Here is a 22,255-nt window from a genome sequence, read left to right as displayed (position 1 = left end):
AATAAGGCAATAATTTACAAGGTATACAGTGCTATAATAATGTGATGTTCAGTTATATCATCACTTATATGGTGTTACAATGTATTATTTACATATAGCTGATATAGCATATATCTAATTATTCGTAGTATCCCCTGCTTAATATTTTCTAGACAATTTCCATCCATGGGATACAGACACTTAGCGTCTTTGTGGTTTTGGAGGCATATCGGACCACAGCTCCACAATCTTATAAGGAAATGTGTCTTGCACAGCTTTTGTAACGTTCAATTAAGCAACTAAAACGACGTATGGTACTTTTCTTGATCAGAGTACTGAAACACTTTAAAGACCCAACTGCAAACGTGTACTGCAACCGCAATGATCAGTAGCCAAGGATGTAATTTGAGGAATCGCACCAAAACCGATAAAATTTCACATGCGAATGTTAGTGGGTTACTGCCCCCTGGTGCTTCAAAATGGGAAACGCTTGACTGCATCAGTGATTTAACAGCGACGCAGCGTACATCTAAACTGCATGGTTCTCAGATTGTATATAACAAATTTGTCAGCAATATAACAGCTCAAAGAAATGTTCACATAAAAATATATATTACATGAAACCATTACAATCTGGTTGCTCTTATGCGCTTCTTTTCAAACCGTGCGATCACTGGCGTCAGGTTAAATTAGCAACTTTAAGTATAGTATTTTGTTGTAAATCCCATTCAGAAACGTTGAAATGACTTCTTATTTTAGAGCTGTAACCAAACAATTTAAAACTTACAATGAAAAATACGCAGATGACTGTAAATGAACATCGGTAAATGGCAACGCAGCTAACCTTAAACAATAACTAGTCATTGGTTCCCTTCCTGTAAATGTTTTTTTTAATTAATTTATTTCACTTACTGCTCTAGTTTCGTACAGAACCAGCTTCTGCACATCACTGATGACTGCTGCCGACAGAGGCATGATGAAGAAGTATCGATGTAAACAAACAGCATTCACATCACGGGAAAGAGGTGATAAAATTTTTGAATGAAGGTCAGCAGCATGAAGGATTTACATAAATGTATATAATGCCAGCGTTTCAGATTAGGAACACAAACCGTGTTAAAAATTAGCTATCACTGCATTACAAGAAAAACATTCTATTTTGTTTATTTTATGAATCAGGAAAAAGACACGCGTCCTGAATCGAATTTGTGCAACCACAGAATTAAGAGCATTAATGAAAAACGTAGTCAACGTAAAATAAATGTGCAGATATAGCTATTAAAATCACACCGCCAAAACATTACTGTACCAGTGTGTACTATTTCTTCCGATCAGGTGACAGTCATGGGAGGGTTCGGCTGAGACGGAAAGTCTCACAGGTCAAACAGAACGAGTCACCTAACGAAAGATAAAAGCGATTTAATATAGCTAATGTGTTTAAGATATAAGTAGCTTATATCGTTTCTGCCATAATCAAAATTGTAACGTAAAAACATTGAATAAATGTCTATTGTATGATTATATTATAATATATGTAACTCAGTGTAAAATTAAACTTAAAGTAAGGTGAGTCCGACGAGTGCGACAGTACAGGAGAGTTGCTATGGTAACTACGCTACACAACTGAAACAGAAGTAGAAGCAAAGGCGAAAGCTACCCTACCGCCAATTTATAAGCGCCGTAGTCGTGGTAAATAAAACTGTTTTTGCATGTTGGCAGTAAAATTGGTTTAGATTAAATTTGTCACATCTTTGTAGTTTAACTGAAGTAAAGTGTATCTAGTCATTCTGAACTAAATGGTACAGTACTAATTAATACCTTCCCAATGCACTAATAAGTGTATCTATCTATCTATCTATCTATCTATCTATCTATCTATCTATCTATCTATCTATCTATCTATCTATCTAAAATTAATCGTAATGGAATTATTAATTTATTGGATTATTAAATATTTTATTTCTTAACTAGATATAGAAAAATATGTGTTCGTTCGTGCATGCGGATGGCCGAGATGTAGCCCCGCTCATTGACAGCCTCATGGAGGACGAGGCCGAGCGAGAACTGCTTCGCTCCAAACCCACCTGCTTCTTCATTGTCGGGAGCCCGGTAACCTCTTCCCGGTCTGCATAGTTGACCTCTTTCCTGGGATTCTTCTTTTTCAGATTTTTTTTTCTTTTCAAAAACGGTTTAACATCATAAATCGTTTTACTGTGACCTTTCCATTATGGAACAAATCACCTCCTGTCAGAATTTTTTTTCTTCCATTATTGCCAGTTATTTGTGCGAATCGGTTCGATCATTTCTTTCTCTGCTTAGAAAGCAAACAATATACACAAGGTCTGTAAAACTGACTTACAACCCTTTTTCATAGGGAGTAGGAAAGTCTACTCTTGCAAGAAAAATAGCCCAGGTTTGGAACTGTGTTCTAATTGACGGTAATTATCATCATAATTATCATAATTTTACGTGACTACTGAAATACATTAAATCATATAGTTTTTATTATAGGTATATGTTATACGTATAATTATGTCTTAAATGTCTCTTTAATCTTACAGACACGGAACTGCTTACTTATCACATCAACAATTTTACCGAGCATGGTTTAAAGGTAATTTTAATCTATAATCTACCCTGATGAAGTGCTACTTTAAACGTCGTTTCTGACTGATTGTGTCTTTAGCTTAGAGACATTCTCAATAGCGGGAGCTGCATTCCAGAGGAAACAGTCTTTCAGCTGATTATGGAGAGGCTGAGATCCCCGGAGGTGGAGCATCATGGTATCGATCTACAATACATTTGTGCTTATTTCATGTATATTATGTTTACTCGTTATAGCCATGTTGCAATGTTCTTATGACTACGTGTTAGATTATGATAACGATAAATGTTGAGTTACACTGCAGAGTGCAATTCCCTTTCGACGCTGATTTTTTTGTTCAGTGTAAAGAAATTAAATTTAAACTCACCGAGAATCTTTTTAACAGGCTATGTACTAAGCTGCTTACCCTCCATATCAGAAGACTATCTGAAAATACCAGAACAGATAGAGATAATTAAAAATTTTAAATTCCCACCTGATTTTATCATAAACATTAAGGTGAGTGTTTTCTTATTTATATATAAATGTCTACAAATGTTCTGTCATTTATTTTGATTAATATGGTATGCATACACCCATCCATCCATCCATCCATCCATCCATCCATCCATCCATCCATCCATCCATCCATCCATCCAAACCACTCAGTGGTGATGCTGGCAGAGACAGCATGCTTAGCAGATCAGAGCAGATCTCCAGGCCACAGACCCTAGCTCCTTCTGCATCGCTTAGCTTTTTTCCAAGTGCTCCAGGTCCTTTCTGCAGACCAAAACCATCCACCAATTTAGTGTTTCTAAATTGCCCATTGTGTGTATATATATGTAGGTATGTCTGTGCCTTGTCAGACTACCGTTCCATCTAGGATGCACCCCAGTCTCGTGCCCCATGCTGCATGTAGATTGGAGCCCTGAGTGGATGATATGTGTAGCTTAACATTTTCATGAAGGGAATTGAAGTACACACTGCAGGACCGTTCTGACTACATTTAGGTCCAGATCTGTAATCACTTCAGTGCAACAGGACAATAACCACAAATGTCCTCAAGACACAACATTAATAGTGGAGCAGGGTTGTAAGAGGGATACTTGTTGGAAGCTTGGTGTTGATTCATTGCAGCACTAAGGTTCATTTCGATATTGGATGATTTGAAAGGACTAAAAACCCCATGTAGTGACAGCTGTAAGATAACGGCATCGACGGGAGGTTAGCATCCAAAGAAGGGAGAATCCGAAGAGAAATATTAATCTGTGTAGAAGGCACTGAATTCAAGACACTTCAAAGAAACGCAGCCAGACGTAAATAAAGCAGAATTTGCAGTTGATCTTCCATTGGGAGGCTTTGCAGTTTAGTGTGAGAACAGACTGCAGTGAGAGAGCATGATGGCTTGGTGCCAGTGTGCCGACAGGGACCTGGTCCAGCGGCTCAGTGGCCGGCGCCTGCACCCAGAGACTGGAGCCGTCTATCCCAGGGAGCAGTGGAATGTGGTCAAGAAGGAGACAGGCAGGAGACAAGAGAGGGATGAGATGGAGGACCTGGGAGAAGAAGAGGAGAAGGAGGACAATCTGGCAGAAAAGGATGGGGAAGAGGTGTCGTAGTGACCTGGATGTCTGTGTATATGCGTGGCACTTGTGTGCGTGATAATATTCTTTGTGCATCTGAGGCTGTGAAACGTAGCAATTTTTTATAATTAAGGCATATTCCCTTTGAAGAGGTTTCTCGTTTGTGATTTAATTCTTGTTTGCAGATGGAGAAACAAGACCTTCCAGAGGATGTAATTACACAGCTCGTTCAGCTGGTGGAAGATTTCCCAGAAGATGTTTACAAAAAAATCCTTCTGTACAAAGACACTGTGCTAAGACCTTTACAAGTGAGATCTTAGAAATGTAAAAAAAAAAACTCATGTGAAAGTAATTATTTAATTCCATAAACGTACGTCTTGCTTTGTAGGAGATCCACATACAGTAATTATATTAATTAACCATTTATTACCTAAATCTTGGGATTATCTATTATGAAACCTAATTTTTCCCCTATCCCTGAATGCATCTCAGATTAAAAAGTATTGTACATTTTTTTCCAGGATTACATGGTCAACCATGATCCCCTGTTCCTCTTTGAGCTCGATGGTAACAACAGTTCAGAGGACTTATTTCTGGTGAGTTGTGGGTCAGGACTGGAGGGGGCAGTCTTCATTTTATAGGAGTATTTGATCCGCACCTTAAAATTAAAGGAAATGTGGGAACGAGCGCTGATGCATTCCACAATGGTTTGCACATGTGCAGTTGGTGGTGTCGCGCCTGGAGTCGATGGCGGCTAGGCGAGCTCCCGTGCCCGTGCAGCTCCTGCAGGAGGAAGAGGAGGAGGAGGAGATACTGCAGGCCAGCGTGGACACTGTGAGCCAATGTCAAATGAAACCCTTCCTGAGTTCAACAGGATCCAGACACCTTTCTGTTCAGGATTAATTCTCACCCAATTTTCACCAAGGGAAGTGATGATGATGATAGTGACGATGATCAGTCAGGTCTGAAATTTTTATTGCGTCACAGCACCACGAAGAAGATGCAAATTAGGACAAAGACACACAGATACATACATTTAGCGTGACCTTGCCGTCACAAAAGACAGTATTCATTGTACATTTGATCTGGGATTAAATTCCATGTTTAATTTCAGGATTGACTGATGCACAAAAAGTGACAGGCCTACAGTTGGAGTCTCAGTGTGTCCTGCAGTTGTCAAAACCTGGGACTGTATACTGGGTCCATGATACATAATGCATCCTCTGAAATTCTCAAAATCTAAGTAAATCCTAAAGGTGAACTTTTAGCATTCCCACTGTAGCATGTTAATAGTCAAATAGGTGGTGTTTAACAGTGTAGCAGTGATTGAGGGGCTGCAGTATATTCATAGCCCAGCAATCGTGTCTCCCATAGGACAAGCTGCTGAGGGATCTGTCAGCCTGCAAACCCGTGGCCCCGGGGCTTCGGTGGAGGCAGAGTCGCTGGGGATGCTTCTGTCCCGTGGCCCTCAGGGAGGGCACAATCCTCCAGGGAAAACCTAAGTTCGCCATCAGGTAAGGTGATGGTCGCTGTGGAACTTATGACTTCTGCGAGGATGGAGTCTGCCAGTCGCTTGTGTGCCCCATTAGCAAGGCTTAAAAAGAAACCTGGTAACAGTTTGTTGGAAATATTTTCAGTTTTAAATAGGAGAATACAGAAGAAAAGTGGAAGTCCTGGGGAATGTAATGTGTTTGCATGTTATGGCGGATCATGGCGATAAAGACGAGGGATGATCCACAGTGCGGCTCACAAGACACAAGGAGCTTTACTGAATGCAAGAAAAACAAGAGGAACACAGGAACTAAAGCAGGGAGCAGCACAGGAACAGACACACAAAGCAACACATGCATCTAAACAATAGCAAACACAAAGACTGACTGGGGAACAGTAAGGGTAGGCACTTACAGTAAATACATATATCAGGGGCAGGGACTGATCCTGACATTATGTGCTGCCAAACTGTACTGTAGTAATGCAGGACCTGCCCTGTTTGTCTCCCCCAGGTTCCTGGATAAGATGTATGTACTTTCATCATCGGAGGCCCTACAGAAGTTTATGGTGAACCCCCGCCCCTACCTGCTCCCGCCGATGCCACGCCCGCCCTGCAAGGTGGCCGTGATAGGGCCTCCATCGGTGGGGAAGAGCACGCTCTGTGGCCTGATAGCCAGCCACTATGGTGCCGCCGTGGTGGATGTGGAAGCTCTAGTGAGGCCCACGCTGAACCAGGCGCGGGACACCATGCTGGAGAAGGTGCGGGCAGAGGCCACGCCCATTGCCATCCAGAGGGTGAAGGCCAGACTGAAGGCTGAAGTCACCCACGTGACGAGTAAGCAGAATCCCTCTCTACCTTGGATGTGTGTAGAAACAAAACAATGCAATTTCACAGTTGTGTTTACTGCAGATAAAGCGAGTTATAAGACAGAGGAAGAGGATGAGTTGGATGAGAACGAGGCTGATCTTACAGAAAAAATGGAAAGCTGTGGTAAGTTCTGATTTGACTGCAGTAACAGCAATGGAGAGAATCTGTAAAGAGTAGAGTGGCTGCCATCCTGCAGAAGCTCTTACGTGATAAATCGCAATGAAGCTGTCAGTGACAGCTTAGGTCCTGCAGTCGAATGACTGACATGCTGTAGTAGCTTCGGTCTGTATTTACATGCTCAGGTCTTCATTGCAGCCTCATTATTTGCATCCTGCAAGCATTTTATATATTTATTGTATCGGTTGTCAAATCTGACTAGTATGCCATAATTACAGTGTGTACCATTTGTACCATCTAAGTTCTCAGTGATCAAATTTTCTAATTTGATGTAGAAGCAGGAGGTGCCCAACTGCCATAATTGCTTGTTTGCAATGTAATTAACTGTAATTAATCCAGAAGCTCTCTGCTAAATTATCCTGTCGTACAAATGCGTGAATTTGTCGTTTGGCTGAGTCGCTTTGAATGAAAGAATCGATACCCGACGTGATGCCAATTTGTGGTTCCGCTTGGCCGGAGATCGTAGCCCGTAGTGGTCTGTGTGGAGGAAGTAATCCGGATGGTCTCCACTGGCAGAGGTGGAAGTGACGGAGCAACACCCGGAGGTGGAGGCCTTGGTGATGGAGGCTCTGAAGGAGGCAGAGCGGGACGCTAGCTCTCCTCGCTTGGATGTCTATGGGGAGATACTGACGGAGCACATTAAAGAGGTAAGTGAGCCAGGGTGTCCTTCCCTAAGCAAAGGTCCTTCGGTGCGGATGGGTGGAGGAGTGGGCTAGCAGTTACGCTTTTTGACTGGAGACTGACTCACAGACATCAACTGGGGTATCAGCAATATAAAGACTCAGCTTAAACAGAGATCAGAGGCACAACGACAGGACAGACAGCACAGGCAGGCCTGGGGCCCTGAGCTGGGAGGGGGACCCCAAGGGCGGCCGATTACATAGCACATTGCAACGATAAAAATGTTTTATTTGCGTATTCTGTTTTTCACAAAAGTGAAAATGAAAGTCTTTTGTTTATTAAATTCTCGTTGTTGATATTATTAATTTACACTTCACAGTATAATAAAGGTAATAAATTTTACCATGGTGGGCGAGAGGAAGTTGGAGGGGCCCTATGGAGTTTTTTTCCTAAGGCCCCCAGAGTCTCTAGAATTGCCTCTGACAGAGTTAAGCTCCCTCAGTAGCCCCTGAGGACCCAATCTTAAAATACCCAGGGGGTTTCTGAGTACCTCAGCTGCTTATCCTGGCATGGTAGCATGACATTTCTGAAAAACATCACAAGACGTTTGCCGAAGGAGCACGGCTGGGACATCTGAAGGCATGCCATCTGCTGATTATTTTTTAATTATAATTTTTTTCCCAGGTCCAATCCACTAATTCAGAAGGGCAGATTAAAAAAGGATGGGTGATCGATAACTATCCAAGGAACCAGAACCAGCTGGCGGCATTGCAGGACCTGGAGATCAGACCTGATACGATTATCTGCCTCAAAGACGGTTCAGAGGATGGTAGGCCTACCTTCGGCCGCAGAAGGCTCCACCCAAAAGCTGAAGCCAAGACTGCTGTAGTCAACAGTGTGAGGGAGCGCCTGGGAATGAGTGAACTACTCACATCTGAAAGGAGACACAATGTTCTACCTGCTGTAGCATTATAGTATAACCATTGTTATTTATGGGTGACTGTATTTAGATTTAAATACGTTTACATTTCGTTTAACATATTTGGCAGATGCTTTTGTCCAAAGCGGCGTACAGGCAAGCAAATATCGCATTACAAACATTCATGCTGTCAAGAAGTCAACCAGCATAACTGTGACAAGGCTGAGCTTGCGATGAATGTCCAGGTGCAAGTGTAGGCAGGACTGGAGCAGGAGCTACACAGCAATGTCTAACAAAGCAAGATTTGATAAGGCTGCCAAGGGCCAGGAGTGTAACATACAGTAAGAGCATTTAAAGAACATAAAGAGGCATCAGGCTAGTAGAGGAATTTCTGTAACAGCTGGGTCATGCGGTGTTTCTTGAAGGTGGAGAAGGTATCTGATGACCGGATGCGGTCGGGCAGCTCATTTCACCATCAGGGAGCTGGAGGGAAAGCATACAGTGAGGACGCTAGAAATTTGATAAGACATGCAGGTGACAGAAAGGCCAGAGGTGAAGCCCTGAAGTGTATTCAGTGGAAGCTTGGAGAGGAAGGAGAACATTTCTCAGTAAAGAACTGAGGCTCTACTGTGACTCCCGTCATGCATGGTCTTGTCAGACCCGTATGTGGTTGTAACAGGCTGGTGTTGACTCTTTGAAGCTGGGACACTCCTGCGGAGGATCTACGAGGCCCACAGGGATGAGGTTGACGCCGTGATCCTGAAGAGGTTGCAGGAGAAGCAGAGACTTGAGGAGCAGGAATCCCAGGAGGCAACGTGAGTGTCGTGGGCATGTGAGGTCATGCACCAGGTGGAATCAAACCCAGCCATTAGTTTCAATAGCATTACATTCTTTTGTCTATCAAGTGTCTTGGTGCATTTAACAGAAATATAAGTGGAAACCACCTTCTGTTCACAACCTAGTACCATTTTAATGGCTGCAAATGTCTTTGAAATGTTGTCTATTTAAAAGGTGCAATGGAGGTTTCACATGTGTGATTCCGTTCCGCTTCCCCAGGCAGCACAGAGACGGGTCAGAGGAGGAGCTGCAGCTCACAGACAGTCACTGGGGGTTGGACTCAGTTCCCGAGGAGACTCAAGGTGTGCATCAGGACCCGGCAGTATGATTCTGTCATATTATTTTGTCAGTACTTTAAATGATTTTCAGTACAATAATAATGTGTTGGGCGGCATGGTGGTGCAGTGGTTAGCACTGTCGCCTCACACCTCTGGGACCCGGGTTCAAGTCTCCGCCTGGGTCACATGTGTGCGGAGTTTGCATGTTCTCCCCATGTCGTCGTGGGGTTTCCTCCGGGTACTCCGGTTTCCCCCCACAGTCCAAAAACATGCTGAGGCTAATTGGAGTTGCTGAATTGCCCGTAGGTGTGCATGTGTGAGTGAATGGTGTGTGAGTGTGCCCTGCGATGGGCTGGCCCCCCATCCTGGGTTGTTCCCTGCCTCGTGCCCATTGATTCCGGGATAGGCTCCGGACCCCCCGCGACCCAATAGGATAAGCGGTTTGGAAAATGGATGGATGGATGGATAATAATGTGTTATTTCATCATAACTCACTGTCAATAAATAGAGTAATCTGTAATAGTCTGATGTAAACTGTTTTTGCATTAAGGTTTTCTTAGGAAAGGAATTGGAATGCTCATCACGCAATTGCTATTTAACCACACAGAGGATATTCTAATGCACTCATGTGTATTTTACATGGAAACATGCAGTTCGTTGACCTGTCATTTTCTCTTAGAGCTTAAGCTGCCACAGGTATGGGAGAAGGGTTACCCAGACTGCCCCGAGATGGACAGTTTCAGACTGGGGGTGAAGCAGTTCATGCTGGAATGGGCAGCAATGGAGTCGTCGGTCATGGGGAGCTGTGCTGTTCTGGACATCCGTGAGAAGACCCCGGAGGACTTGCTGAGGGAGGCGGTGGCCATTATGGAGAGTGAGCATGCACTCTCTGTCCTTGTCTGTTTGCCCGTTTTGCCTGTGGTAGTCGAAGATGCTTCTGATCCTTTGATTCAGCCCCGACATCCCTAAGCAACCTCAGCTCTCGCATTATGACTTTTGTGTGTTTTAGGGCCCTTCCAGTACGTCGCCTGGGAGGTGACGAGCGCGGACCTGGATGAGGAAGAGGAGGACGCCCAGGCCTTGGCAGACACGAGGAACGCGGATGTCGTGGAGGCGGAGACAGAGACGGAGGTGAGACCAGCTGACACCTCGTACCATTAAACGCACATTGTTTTTTGGTTTTCATGTCCTACTGTAATAATCTTTCAGTTGAAACTTCATAGGATTTATTATATAATCAAACCAGCAAACAACACAGACCTTTACAGATGATTTTTACATTTAGGCAATTCTCTAAGAGAGAATCCTTCCTCTGTGGCTTTAAACCAGGTTTCATCCTGACACATTGACCCTTTTTCTAATGCCTCTTGACTAAATCATTCATACTCTTCCCTTTCTGCTGTGGTAAGGAGGGTACCTCTTCACCCAAGAGGATTATGGGAGACACCTTGCACTTCTGTCCAGTTGTCCTTAAGGAGAGAGGCACCCTCTTCCCATGTGCCGACGATTATGCTGTGAAGTACAGAGAGAAGACCTATTACTTTTCCAGCACAGATGCAAAAGACAAATTTCTGCAAAGTCCTGAACTGTATGTCTCCCAACACCATCGTTTGCAGGTAAAAACACCAGCTTTTTGTCCTTGGATGTTGCTGTGCAGAGCTGGGAAATTCAAGTCCAGAAAGTAGAAAACCAGACCAAGGTTTTGTTTCAACCAACCAACTGAGTATAAAGAGTCACAGTCACTCAACTGGTTGGTTGAAGCAAAGGCATGGTTTGGATTTGTACTTTTTAGACCGGAACTTTCCACCTCTGTTGCTGTGTGAATTACTGTCTCTTAGTAGTGACGTCATGCTTCCTAGGCTCCGGCGCTTAGGATATTCCTGCTTGGCGTCCGTGGCTCCGGCAAAACCAGCCAGACCAAGTGGCTAGCCAAGCGCCTCAATATCTTCCACATTCAGTTCCGTGAACGGCTCCAGGAGCTGCTTGTAGGCAAGACCGTGGAGAGGGTCCCCTATGCTGATGAGATGGAACCAGCAGACGAATGGGTGGCGGACCTTGAATTGGAGGCTGTGCAAGGAACCGGGGAGAACAGCCAGAGCCGTGCACAGGTCTTTAATGTAAAAGATCATTAATATACTTCATATATAAATACAGCTCTGGAAAAAAAATAAAAGACCACAGCAGCATTTTCAGTTTGACTCACTTCTCAGTTTATGGGTTTGCCTGTGTAAAATATACATTTTTTTGCAAACTCCAGCCTGGTTCTTCCCTCCTTCCCATTATTGAAGGGTTTCTTCTTTGTTTTATAGGTCTTCGCTCCTGCTTCTAGGAGCCTGTTATGAACTGTCCTAGCAGTGCGCATCACATCACTTAATGTTTCCCATTCTTTTTGAAGGTCATTTGAGGTCATCCACCGATCTATGAGGCTTGGCCAGATTAGTTGACGGACATCTCTGACATTAGAAAGTTGCTTCTGTCCTCTACCTGGCTGGGTTCTGGTCTTTCCCAGTACCTCCTGCTTCACCTTGTTCTTGCGTACTGCTGTCTTAGAAACTTTGAACCTGGAGGCGGCCTGCCTTGCAGTATAGACTTCTGTAAGAAGAACCGGGAATAAACCAGGATTTTAAAATGCAGATTTTTTTATTTTTTTTTTTAAAGATAAAGTGGTCTTTTAATTTTTTTTTGCAGAGCTGCATATGATCTGCATGTGATGGATATGAAGCTTGGAGCTTTGAAAATGTATGAGCACTTTATGAACATTGTGAGCTTGGCCATTTCACCTTGGTGATGATGCGAAGGTCTTATCTCTGTTTGCTGGCAGGTTGTACTCACCGAAGAAGAGGAAGCCATCAGATGCTGCTTGTCTGACGGCGTACCCTTACCTGCAGAGATACTGGACACGATTCTCCCTCAGTGGTGGGAGCAGGAACCGTACAAGTAACTCCCTCTTTGGCTTTGTGAGACCCGCAAAGTGCTGTTCCGGCTGCCCCACGATTGCACTTTAGAATGTAGCTAATAGTGTCTCTTCCCACCCCCAACAGGTCGGCGGGTTTCATTCTGGAGGGTTTTCCCCAAAGCCTAGAAGATGTGCAGTATCTCATGGACCACTGCCTGCTCCCAGATGCCACGGTAGTCATGGAGGTAGAGACAGCTGATGTACTGCGTCGCCTTTTGCCCCAGAGGCTGGACAGGTGGAGGGAAAGGAGGATGAGGAAGCTGGAGCGGCAAAGGAAGGCCATGGAGCTGCGGCTCAGGGCTCGGGTGAGACTGGTGCTGGTTTCTCATCAGGAAGTTCAAGGCAAAGATGTGTGGGCCTGCTGCCAATGACACCAACCAATCATCTTAACACAGGAAGAGGCTATGGCGAGAAGACGCGCAGAGATTATAGCAGAACGTGCGGCTGGACAGCTGGCAGCCAGGGTACATGTGCATTTTGGGAGACAGTTATAACCAGATGCATAGTTTTCTTAATTATTATAATTTGCAAAATATATTGCTTGAGATTCGTTCGGGAGAGAAAACAAGGTTTCAATCTGTGTTACACAGATGGATGATGAAAATCACAGCGACGAGGACCCGGAAGAGGTGGAGGCTGAGGAGGAGTTGGAGAGCAGGGTGGAGGCCATGCTGCTTGATGAGTTCCCCCCTGAGGAAGAGGGTGAGGATGAGGAGGAAGAGACAGAGGCCAGTGCCAAGGAACACCTGGAGATGGAGATAAGAGACTGCTTTGAGACGGACCACACTAACCTTCAGAAGATCATGGTAGCGGGATACATTTATCTTCAGTACAATCCTTTAGTTTACATAATTTTATTATTAATAATGGATCTTTATTTTTTGAGAATGGGTGGCCCTGTAGTCTCATTCCTTCAGAGTTATGTATGCTTGAGTAGGTGCAGAAGTGGATAGTTCCAATCCAGAAAGTAAAAATTCCAGACCATGATTTCGTTTCAGCTGACCAGTCTTGCTGTCTGAATCTTAGCTTTAAGATCGTTATGAAAGCAGAGTCCGTTTCCTGATGTATGACGTAGCATTCCTGGCATTTCCAGGAAGCTTTGACAGATGTCCGGAACCTACAGATTACAATCAGGGCCGGCAGGACACCCCAGATTGTGCGCCGTCAGCTTCATGACAAGCTGCGGGCGCTGGTGGAAAAGCGCGAGGCGCTGTTTGAGATATGCCAGCCACTGGGCTGCTCACTCGCTCACAAGATGCTTCATTTATCTTACAAGTTCTACAGCGGCTTTGGGTACTGGGACCCCGTCAAGGTGAGTTTTACCGTGTTTGTCCTGTCATGTAAAGCTCCTCTTATCCACATGACCATATAAGGTGCATGTTTTATGTGCATAAAAATGTTCTGAGGGCAGAATGACAAATGATCTGAGAGGTAACCAATCAGATTGTAGGTAAAGTGGGTCCAAGCAACCAAAGGAGGTGGGACTAACCAATCAGATCTCTTGGTCCGGCCTCCTCTATTTGCTTGGATCTACCTAATCTACAATCTCATTGGTTATCTCTCTGAACCAGTCATTTTTCATTCTACCCACAGAACATTTTTTTGTAAGTAAAACTCACAAGCCCATTTAAGGATTACAATGTTGACCATAATCATTCTTGTCACTTAGTGGCCTATAAACCAAGATTCTGCTAATGAAAGCAGATTAAAGCTGATATCTGAACCACAGTTTTAGCTCCACATCTTCAAGTTTGACTCTTGTGAAGTTGAGCTGAAGTGTTCCTCCCTCATTTCCTGAGAGGCCTGTAACATACGGAGGTCTCTCTCATCTGGCAGCTGAGTGAAGGCGACCTGATCCAGTCTGCTCGGGGACCCTCGGACCCTAGCTTTCCTGTGCTCTTCCACCAGTTCATTTATTTCTTCACTTCCAAAGAGACTCGCAGAAAATTTATGTTCAACCCCATTAAATACTTGAGGCAGCCCAAGCCCAGGCCACCTCTGCCAATCAAAATGGCCATCACTGGCCCCCCAAAATCAGGAAAATCCACAGGTGAATTTTTCATTTCATTAAGTAGATATCAGAAAAGGTTTTTAACACTCATTGGTGTAACTGTTACACTGCACTGGAGTAATCAGCTAGTCTTGTGCTGAGTATCTTGTGTTTTTTTTAGTGGCCAGGAAGTTTGCCAGTGAGTTTGGCATCCAGCGGCTGTCTATCGGAGATGCCATGAGAGCCGTTCTGACCAATCAACGGCAGACTGAGCTTGTTGCCCACATGTTATCGTACCTGCACCAGGGTCTTGCTGTGCCTGACAAACTGGCCGTCCAGTGCCTGGAGGTGGCCCTCATGAATCTCGTCTGCAGCACCAGGGGGTACCTCACCCTCTGCTACCTGCTTTTCACGCATGCGTTACAACCTGGTTAATTAATGGATTCATTCATTATTTGAGTTGATCAATACTCCGTGTTTCTTATACAGCCTGGAGTCTCACACTTGATTTATTTAAATAGCATGGTTTAATAGTCCCAGAGGAACTGTGGTATTTTTATTGTGTGGGGTGTCATCGTGAAGCATTTATGTGCTATTGAACACTGCCCACCTTGTCCTCTGGATGGAGGTAAAACACTTGTTTTTCCATTTCAATCTCACAGCCCTAATAGACATTGTTTGTGTGTTTGCGTATGAGTGTACTCTGTATGTATTATGTGTGCAAATATCATCACTGAGAAGAAGTTGCTGGTTAGAAAGGCATATGGAACAATGAAATACAGGGCTGGACTGGAAACTGGACCTTCATATGCTGAAAACAAGAGAGAGAACAGGGTGTGTTGGGAACCAGGCTGACAGCAAACAATACAGATAGACAAAGTGAAAATTCCCCTTTTAGGTCAAACGGATGGGGTGGAGTCAGGGATAAGCAAGGCTTGTAGGATGTGGCACCAGTTTGTGAGACTGGGAGTTTTGGTGCTTGATCCAGATCACTTTGTAAGCTGTACCCATCACACTGGATAAAGGACAGGTAGACATTATCCATCACTCGCACATTTCTCATAACCCCCTCAGTTTATGGAGATGCTTTATTAGGTGACATCGTAATGATGATCTGATACGGCGTCATAGCACTTACAGGTGCGACACCATTAGTCGAGGCTTGATGGTCTCACGGCATTCAGGTAACCTACGTAACCTACACGCAGGTTTATCCTCGATGGCTTCCCCGTGACAAAGGGACAGGTTGACCTCATGGAGAGCCGAGGCATCGTCCCGTACAGGGTGGTCGAGCTGCAGGTGGACACCCAGGAGTCTCTGAGGAGGGGTCTAGTGGACCAGATGAAAATACCAAGGTGATACTGTGGTATCTGTCAGCACTGCTCCAATTTCCCATGTCAGCATTTTAGCGAAGCATGTTTTTTACTAGAAATGTATTGTTTTCCTAAAAGCATTATTCTATCGATTTCAAACTGCTGATTACTTCCCTAGTGAAATTGTCCATATAATAGTGTAGAACAGTCTTTGTGGAGGGGAAAAATGCTCTGACTGGCCTCGTCGGTCCTCCTTGCTTCTCCTCTGCAGGCCTTACGTGATGCACGACAGCCCCCAGGCCCTCAGTGTCCATAGTTCCTGCTACAGGCGAGAGGTGGAGCCGGTCAGACAGCACTACCAGGAGCAGCACCAGAACTGGGTGCTCGTGGATGGGCATAAGAGCAAGTGGTGGGTGTGGTGCAAAGTCCTGGAGGAGGCGCAAGCGAGCGTGAGGCACATCCAGGGCTACCTGGAGAGGAAACGGCAAGGTGAGGCGTGCTTGTGCTCCTTTGGTCAAATTAGCAGCAGCAGGTGAAGATTTACATCTGGGTTTAACTCCTCAGTATGTCATCTTACAGTTCTGTGTTTTTGCCAATCACTAGTACAATGCAATCAGTAACTACTTTTTCATTATTGTTATTTTTTGCATTATTAAGTTTATTTTTTAGGGCGGCATAGCGGGGATATGCTATTAGGTTAATTTTTACACCTTTTTTACACCTGTTTTTATTCTTCCTGTTTGGGAGTTTTTGGTTCCTCTCTTCTCTTGTCGCCTGGCTTTTCTTTCTTTGCTTGTTTAAATGATGTATGTATCACAACACACCCATGTAAAGCGTCTTGAGGAAACTCTGTTCTGAAAGGCACCATATAAAAGTAAATTGAATGAATTTTCTCATAGTGTTAGATTGCCCATTGTGTATGACTGTATGTATGAGAATGGGTGTAGCCCTACATTGTGCACTGTGCTTCATGGAATAGGCTCTAGGCAGACCTGCATTTACAATAGTGCCTTGTGATGTGCATCCTCTGGTGGATCTTTCAGTCCATGACTTCTTTATGTTTGCACGAATCGTACCCCCTCGCTCATGTCAGATGCACCTTTAGTGATTTTGTTGTGGGACACAGAATCACTCCAGGCCACTGAGAGACCATGACAAGGATAAGTACCTTGAAGACAGACACTATTTTTTAACTGTTTTATTTATCAGAAAATGTCCTTGTTCCGAATGACTTGCAATCAAAAGACAATGAGCACGTAGCTTAAAAAATGGACACAAAGGACACAAAGCATTAAAACTGGAGAGGTAAAGTACAGGTCGTAACTGAACACGGCCGAGCATCAATGCTGCATGTGCTGCATGTGCCCCAGACAGAGCATCATCATTCAGTAAGAGGCTGAACCGGCTGGGTCTGTGGGTTTATGGTCTCTGCTTCTGAACCTAATCATACGTATTTAACTCTCACCACCGTGGAGAAAATCGTTGTGTAGCTCCAGCTCCAATACTGCTTACACTTCTACCTGGGCATTCATTAAAGTTCAGCCTCGCTGCACTTATGCCTGGTCGTCTCCGTGACAGCATGAATGTTTGCAGTGTACTATTTGTAAGTTCTGCGGGTTCCTCTGATTATTGACACTAGGTAAAGAGTGTGATTCTGATACAGTGGTAATGATTTGGTGCTGTTCTCCATTGATTGCTCCTTGGAAGAGGTTAGGGTTATTGTGTCCTTGCAGCAGCTTTACCAGGCAGTACTCTGCTGTTTTTTTCTTCTTAGGCCGGGCAGCCTGTATCGACCGGCTCCTGGTAACCCCCACGGAGATGCAGGCCAGGCTTGGGGAGTTTGGCCAGTACTGCCCCGTCAGCCTGGCCCTCCGTGCCGAGCTGGTAGACTGCTCCCACTTAGCCTCCCTGGAGCTGGTGGCTGAGTTCCAGGGCCACTACTACAAAATGGCCTCCAAGGATTTCCTGAAGGTGCATCATATAACCCTAAAGTCACATCCTTCAGTCATATAAGTTGGACCAGCATTAGATCTGTAAAAAGATGCAGCACTGTCGAAAGGTCTTAGAAGAAAAAAAATAATATTTAAAGCTGTTTATCTGGGTAGTAAGTATTTATTACATAATACATCCATCCATTTTCCAAACCGCTTATCCTACTGGGTCGCGGGGGGTCTGGAGCCTATCCCGGAAGCAATGGGCATGAGGCAGGGAACAACCCAGGATGGGGGGCCAGCCCATCGCAGGGCACACTCACACGCTATTTACTAACACATGCACTCCTACGGGCAATTAAGCAACTCCAATTAGCCTCAGCATGTCTTTGGACTGTGGGGGGAAACCGGAGTACCCAGAGGAAACCCCACGATGACATGGGGAGAACATACAAACTCCACACACATGTGACCCAGGTGGAGACTCGAACCCGGGTCCCAGAGGTGTGAGGCAACAGTGCTAACCACTGCACCACCATGCCGTCCCCATATTACATAATACAATTAAACATTAAAGGGGTCATCTTTTCAATGTGCCTCAAAGTCATATCTTTGACTTTGGGATCATTTTCTTTGACTGCTTAAAACTTCTGCACAGTACTGTATGGCACCTGTTACGTAACTTCATGAATTCAAACATAGCAAGGCTAGGTGTATACATTGTTTTCATGTTTGCCTTACTTGTGTTGTCTTGATGGCAGCAACTCTACTGAATTTCAACTTGCTTTTTACTTGCTAAAGAAATTCCTTGAGACACCACAGCGGTACGTGACGCCAGGATGCCCTCGAGTGATTCCTCCCACTCCCCTACTGCCGAAGCGACTGACAGCGCTGCAACTTAAAGCCAGATTCCCCCAGCAGGCAGAGATGAAGGGCTACTGCCCTGTCACCTACTTGGATGGGCGGCAGAGGTATGCCACAAGGGGGCGCACTTCAAAAGGTTCTGAACTGCTAATGATTTTAAAGAGCAACAAACAGCTGAGAATGACATTAAATGGTTGATGCCAAAGAGTTTTTTTTTTGTATTGAAATGGAAAGCTCCTTGTCTCATCGGAAATCTCAGTTAACGTGAACTGCATCAGTAAACTTCCTTTGTACATATTTGTAGCATTTGTAGCATACTGTCATATGACTGTAGGGATAATTGATTTCACCCATCCATATTTCAGCCACTTATCTAGTGCAGAGAACTTATCCTAACAGCAAAGGGCACAAGGCAGGGGTAACCCCTGGACAGAATTAAACTGTGGGAAGAATCCAGAGCATCCACAATAGAACACACAATCTCGCACATACACAGAGCAGAGGTGGCATTCGAACTCGCAACCCTGCACATGCGTGGCAGCAGTGCTACTTATTGCATCATGATTGACTGATTAAGTCTTATCACAACACTCATCTGAAAGGGGATGGTTGAAAATACTTGTTTGCAAGAGTTTTATCTGGATCTGTTACAATAACTTCTGTCTTTATTAATTACTATTCTGATTCAACTGTCTATGCTTCTGTCTGGGATTGTTCACCAGGTATGAGGCATTAGTGCGAGGACACCCAGACTATGCTGCTGAATATAGGGAAAAGATCCATATTTTTGCAGATGAGGAAAAACTACAGAAATTTTTAAGGTAAAGATAGAGCATGTTGGCCTTGTGGTACACAAATTCCATGTAGGGAAGAGTCTGTCTGACCTTATGCCAACCACGACAAACCTTCTCAACAGATCACCTGAGACCTACTGGGATCAGAAGCTTCCACACAAACTTCCACCCATTGAAGCACCAATAACTCTCACCTCCCTCCCAATGCTGGGTTACTTGGAACAGGTAAAGTCCGGCTCACTGAAAATGCTAAGCTGTCATGCTAAGCAAGGTCAATGTAATAAGCCAATGTTAGCTTACTTACTGTAATTATAGCTAGTTTTATATACTGCACTTGTCCACAGAGTCACAAAAACTTCAAATTGATTTATCTGTTTATTACATTATATCAGAAAACTGTTTACCTCTGCATACAGTACATACAAGTATTAATATAGGAAGAAAAGTTACCCTGAAGCCTGGGAGATACATATAGCCAAAGGATTATATGAGAACCCCATTTTATGCTTTTTTAAAATCTTTTAATCATTACATTCCAAAGGTAATAACTTTGTTAGATTTCCTGTGAAACTAGAAATGCACTTTTTGTATACTATTCTTTTTTAATGTTATTTTTGCTATATTAACAGGGTGTTGCTACTGCAATAATAACGGCAATGACTGCTGTTGGATGTTTTAAACCAAAGTATCCATATTTGAGTGCCAAAAGATCAGCTCTGCTCTACGTGGCGTATCACCTGAAAGGTATGCAGATTGATTCGGTATTAGGGAAGGCGTGAAGGTTGCATGATTGCATGTGTATCCCGAGCCTGGTTTCGGCCTATTCCAAAAGCACATCACTTTCAAAATCTTGTCATTGTCCTCTAGCCTTCAATCCTAGGAACTCTGACTACATTTGCAAGAAGTACAAAAAGAAGCTGGAGTGCTTGGAGGATGGCTGTGAGCTTATATCATACCTCGGATCAACCATGACGCAAGAGTATGCACAGACCCATGAGCAACCTGTGGACTTTACCCACAAGCTTCAACGCTTCCTAGCACTGAAGCACATCAGAGTTACAGCCGAGGGCATCGTGTAACCGGCTGAGTCATAGTCATATTGGATGAGATATTAGTATTAGTCGTAAGAGTAACATAAAGATTGTTCAGTTTACTTGATTTAAGAATTACATTTCACTCTGTTACTGATTAAAGTGAGCAGAAGTTTTCATGTGGCTAACAATAAATTATTTAGTTGCTTTATAGACAAATTTATCCAGGTCTACTTTTGTATATTTATTTTGCAGTTATGAGGGGATTTCATGCTAAAGGGTACAATAGTAGTTGGGGAAAAAGAAGCTGTTTGTATTAGAAATCAAATTTTGGATCCAACACCTGCTACTCTTATTTCCAGCAAACAGGGAATGTTCAGTTAACATTGGACTATGGTTTTCCTGTGGTTAGATTTACAAAAACCTACTTGTAACATATAGAAAATGTTTGCTCTGGTTTATTATGCCTCAGAACGTTCCCCAAATGTTCCTGTAATGTATAAAGAACCTAAGAGGATTTCCGTCATGAGGTTTCTCAAAGGGTTCTTGTATTGTAATGGTCAGGGGAATATTGATACAACTAACTGGAACATTGTCCACAGGTTACCCAGAGGTCCCACCTTGCAAACATTAGGAGAATGTTCCATAAACCAAAACAGCAAGCAAATAAAATGTTATATTTAAGTTAAAAAACAACACTTCCCTGCCTAACCACAGCACAACCAAACAAACCATCAGATAACGTTTTCGTAACCAAAAAAATAATCTTCCTGGGATGTTTTGAAAACCAAAAAAAAATTAATTTGAATAACAATTTGTTGGGGCCAGTGAACACTGTGACCTCAAACATGGACTGCGGGTTTTACGCCAAATCTGATTCAACTGATTCATTTCAAAGTACAGTATATGGTATTGGGACACACCTCTCAATCATAGAATTCAGGTGTTTCATTCAGACCCATTGCCACTGGTATATACACTCAAACACCTAACCATTCAGTCAGGTTTACAAACATTTGTGAAAGAATGGGTCACTCTGAAGAGTTCAGTGAATTCAAGAGTGGTACCATCATAGGCGCAAAAATTGGGTGGCAGGAGCTTCATGGATTGGGCTTCCATAGCCGAGTAGCTGCATGTAAGCTTCACATCACCAAGCACAATGCCAAACATCGGATGGAGCGGTGAAAAGCAACGCTGCCACTGGATGCTGGAGCAGTGAAAGCGTGTTCTGTGGAGTGATGAATCACGCTTCTCTGTCTGGCAGCCTGATGGACAAGTCCGTGTTTGCCAGAAGAACGTTACCTGCCTGACTGCACTGTGCCAACTGTAAAGTTTGGTGGAAGAGGGCAAATGGTATGGAGATGTTTTTCAGGGGTTCGGCTGGGCCCCAGAGCTGGGAACTGTTAATGCTGCAGCATAGGAAGAAGTTTTGAACTATTCTATGCATCCAACTTTTGTAGCTATAGTAGTTAAATAGTTGATATTTATTATTACTTGCACTTTTCCACAACCCACTATCCATATTTCATACGGTGTATGAGTGTACATAGGCATTATTACTACTATTGTATCAGTGTTCTATCTTATTTTATATTATTTTTTATTCTGTATTCTTATTCTTGTATTTTTATATTCTTTACTCTTGTAACTCTTTCTTGCTATCTGTCTGGAGCTGCGTTAACACACAAATTTCCCCACTGTGGGATCAATAAAGTCCTATCTTATCTTATCTAACTTTGTGGGAACAGTTTGGGGAAGGTCCATTCCTATGCCCTAGTCCACAAAGCAAGATGTAGACCACTGAAAACTCTGAGAGCGGCATGGTGGTGCAGTGCTTAGCACTGTTGCCTCACACCTCTGAGTCCCGGGTTCGAGTCTCCGCCTGGGTCACATATGTGCGGAGTTTGCATGTTCTCCCCATGTCGTCGTGGGGTTTCCTCTGGGTACTCTGGTTTCCTCCCCCAGTCCAAAAACATGCTGAGGCTAAATGGAGTTGCTAAATTGCCCATAGGTGTGCGTGTGTGAGTGAATGGTGTGTGAAT

General features: G+C 43.9%; 2 protein-coding genes across 6 annotated transcripts in view; one reads left to right on the top strand and one right to left on the bottom strand.

Annotated features, from left to right (window-relative positions):
* fig4a (FIG4 phosphoinositide 5-phosphatase a) overlaps nt 1–1,322 on the bottom strand; it is a 41,664-nt gene extending 40,342 nt beyond the window's left edge. For both annotated transcript variants that reach the window (XM_049002248.1, XM_049002249.1), the window contains exon 1: nt 892–1,322. In XM_049002248.1, the coding sequence (XP_048858205.1) occupies nt 892–954 (63 nt within the window). In that variant the 5' untranslated portion in view covers nt 955–1,322. The remainder of the gene's footprint in view (nt 1–891) is intronic.
* A 280-nt stretch (nt 1,323–1,602) lies between these two features.
* ak9 (adenylate kinase 9) lies at nt 1,603–21,934 on the top strand. 4 transcript variants are annotated; one of them, XM_049002246.1, is made up of 36 exons: nt 1,603–1,668; nt 1,951–2,088; nt 2,354–2,417; nt 2,541–2,593; nt 2,666–2,762; nt 2,970–3,082; nt 3,979–4,170; nt 4,329–4,451; nt 4,665–4,739; nt 4,867–4,977; nt 5,518–5,657; nt 6,147–6,469; nt 6,545–6,625; nt 7,196–7,326; nt 7,985–8,129; nt 8,920–9,034; nt 9,276–9,358; nt 10,014–10,208; nt 10,344–10,465; nt 10,744–10,950; nt 11,293–11,451; nt 12,156–12,271; nt 12,376–12,595; nt 12,686–12,754; nt 12,881–13,096; nt 13,384–13,602; nt 14,127–14,340; nt 14,462–14,663; nt 15,489–15,635; nt 15,865–16,082; nt 17,368–17,564; nt 18,326–18,495; nt 19,111–19,209; nt 19,305–19,407; nt 19,812–19,926; nt 20,050–21,934. In XM_049002246.1, the coding sequence occupies exons 2-36, from the start codon at nt 1,963–1,965 to the stop codon at nt 20,259–20,261; spliced, it is 5,172 nt and encodes a 1,723-aa protein (XP_048858203.1). In that variant the 5' UTR covers nt 1,603–1,668; nt 1,951–1,962; the 3' UTR covers nt 20,262–21,934. The 4 variants fall into 4 exon arrangements, with proteins under 4 accessions (XP_048858203.1, XP_048858202.1, XP_048858201.1 ...); XM_049002245.1 differs by having other exon boundaries at nt 11,194–11,442; XM_049002244.1 differs by having other exon boundaries at nt 11,194–11,451.
* Nucleotides 21,935–22,255: the final 321 nt, after the last annotated feature.

The sequence above is a fragment of the Brienomyrus brachyistius genome, unplaced genomic scaffold, assembly GCF_023856365.1.
Source record: "Brienomyrus brachyistius isolate T26 unplaced genomic scaffold, BBRACH_0.4 scaffold66, whole genome shotgun sequence".
NCBI classification, from domain to species: Eukaryota; Metazoa; Chordata; class Actinopteri; order Osteoglossiformes; family Mormyridae; genus Brienomyrus; species Brienomyrus brachyistius.
The sequence above is the reverse complement of the archived record's forward strand: the minus strand, read 5'-3'. Positions and strand labels throughout refer to the sequence as shown.

Bases quoted from the DNA above. Each gene is read 5' to 3' on its own strand.
- ak9 (XM_049002244.1), top strand. From the start codon at position 1,963: ATGTGTTCGTTCGTGCATGCGGATGGCCGAGATGTAGCCCCGCTCATT. The intron at 8,130-8,919 runs GTAGGCCTACCT...GACTCTTTGAAG, and splicing joins CAAAGACGGTTCAGAGGATG to CTGGGACACTCCTGCGGAGG. The intron at 12,272-12,375 runs GTAACTCCCTCT...CACCCCCAACAG, and splicing joins TGGGAGCAGGAACCGTACAA to GTCGGCGGGTTTCATTCTGG.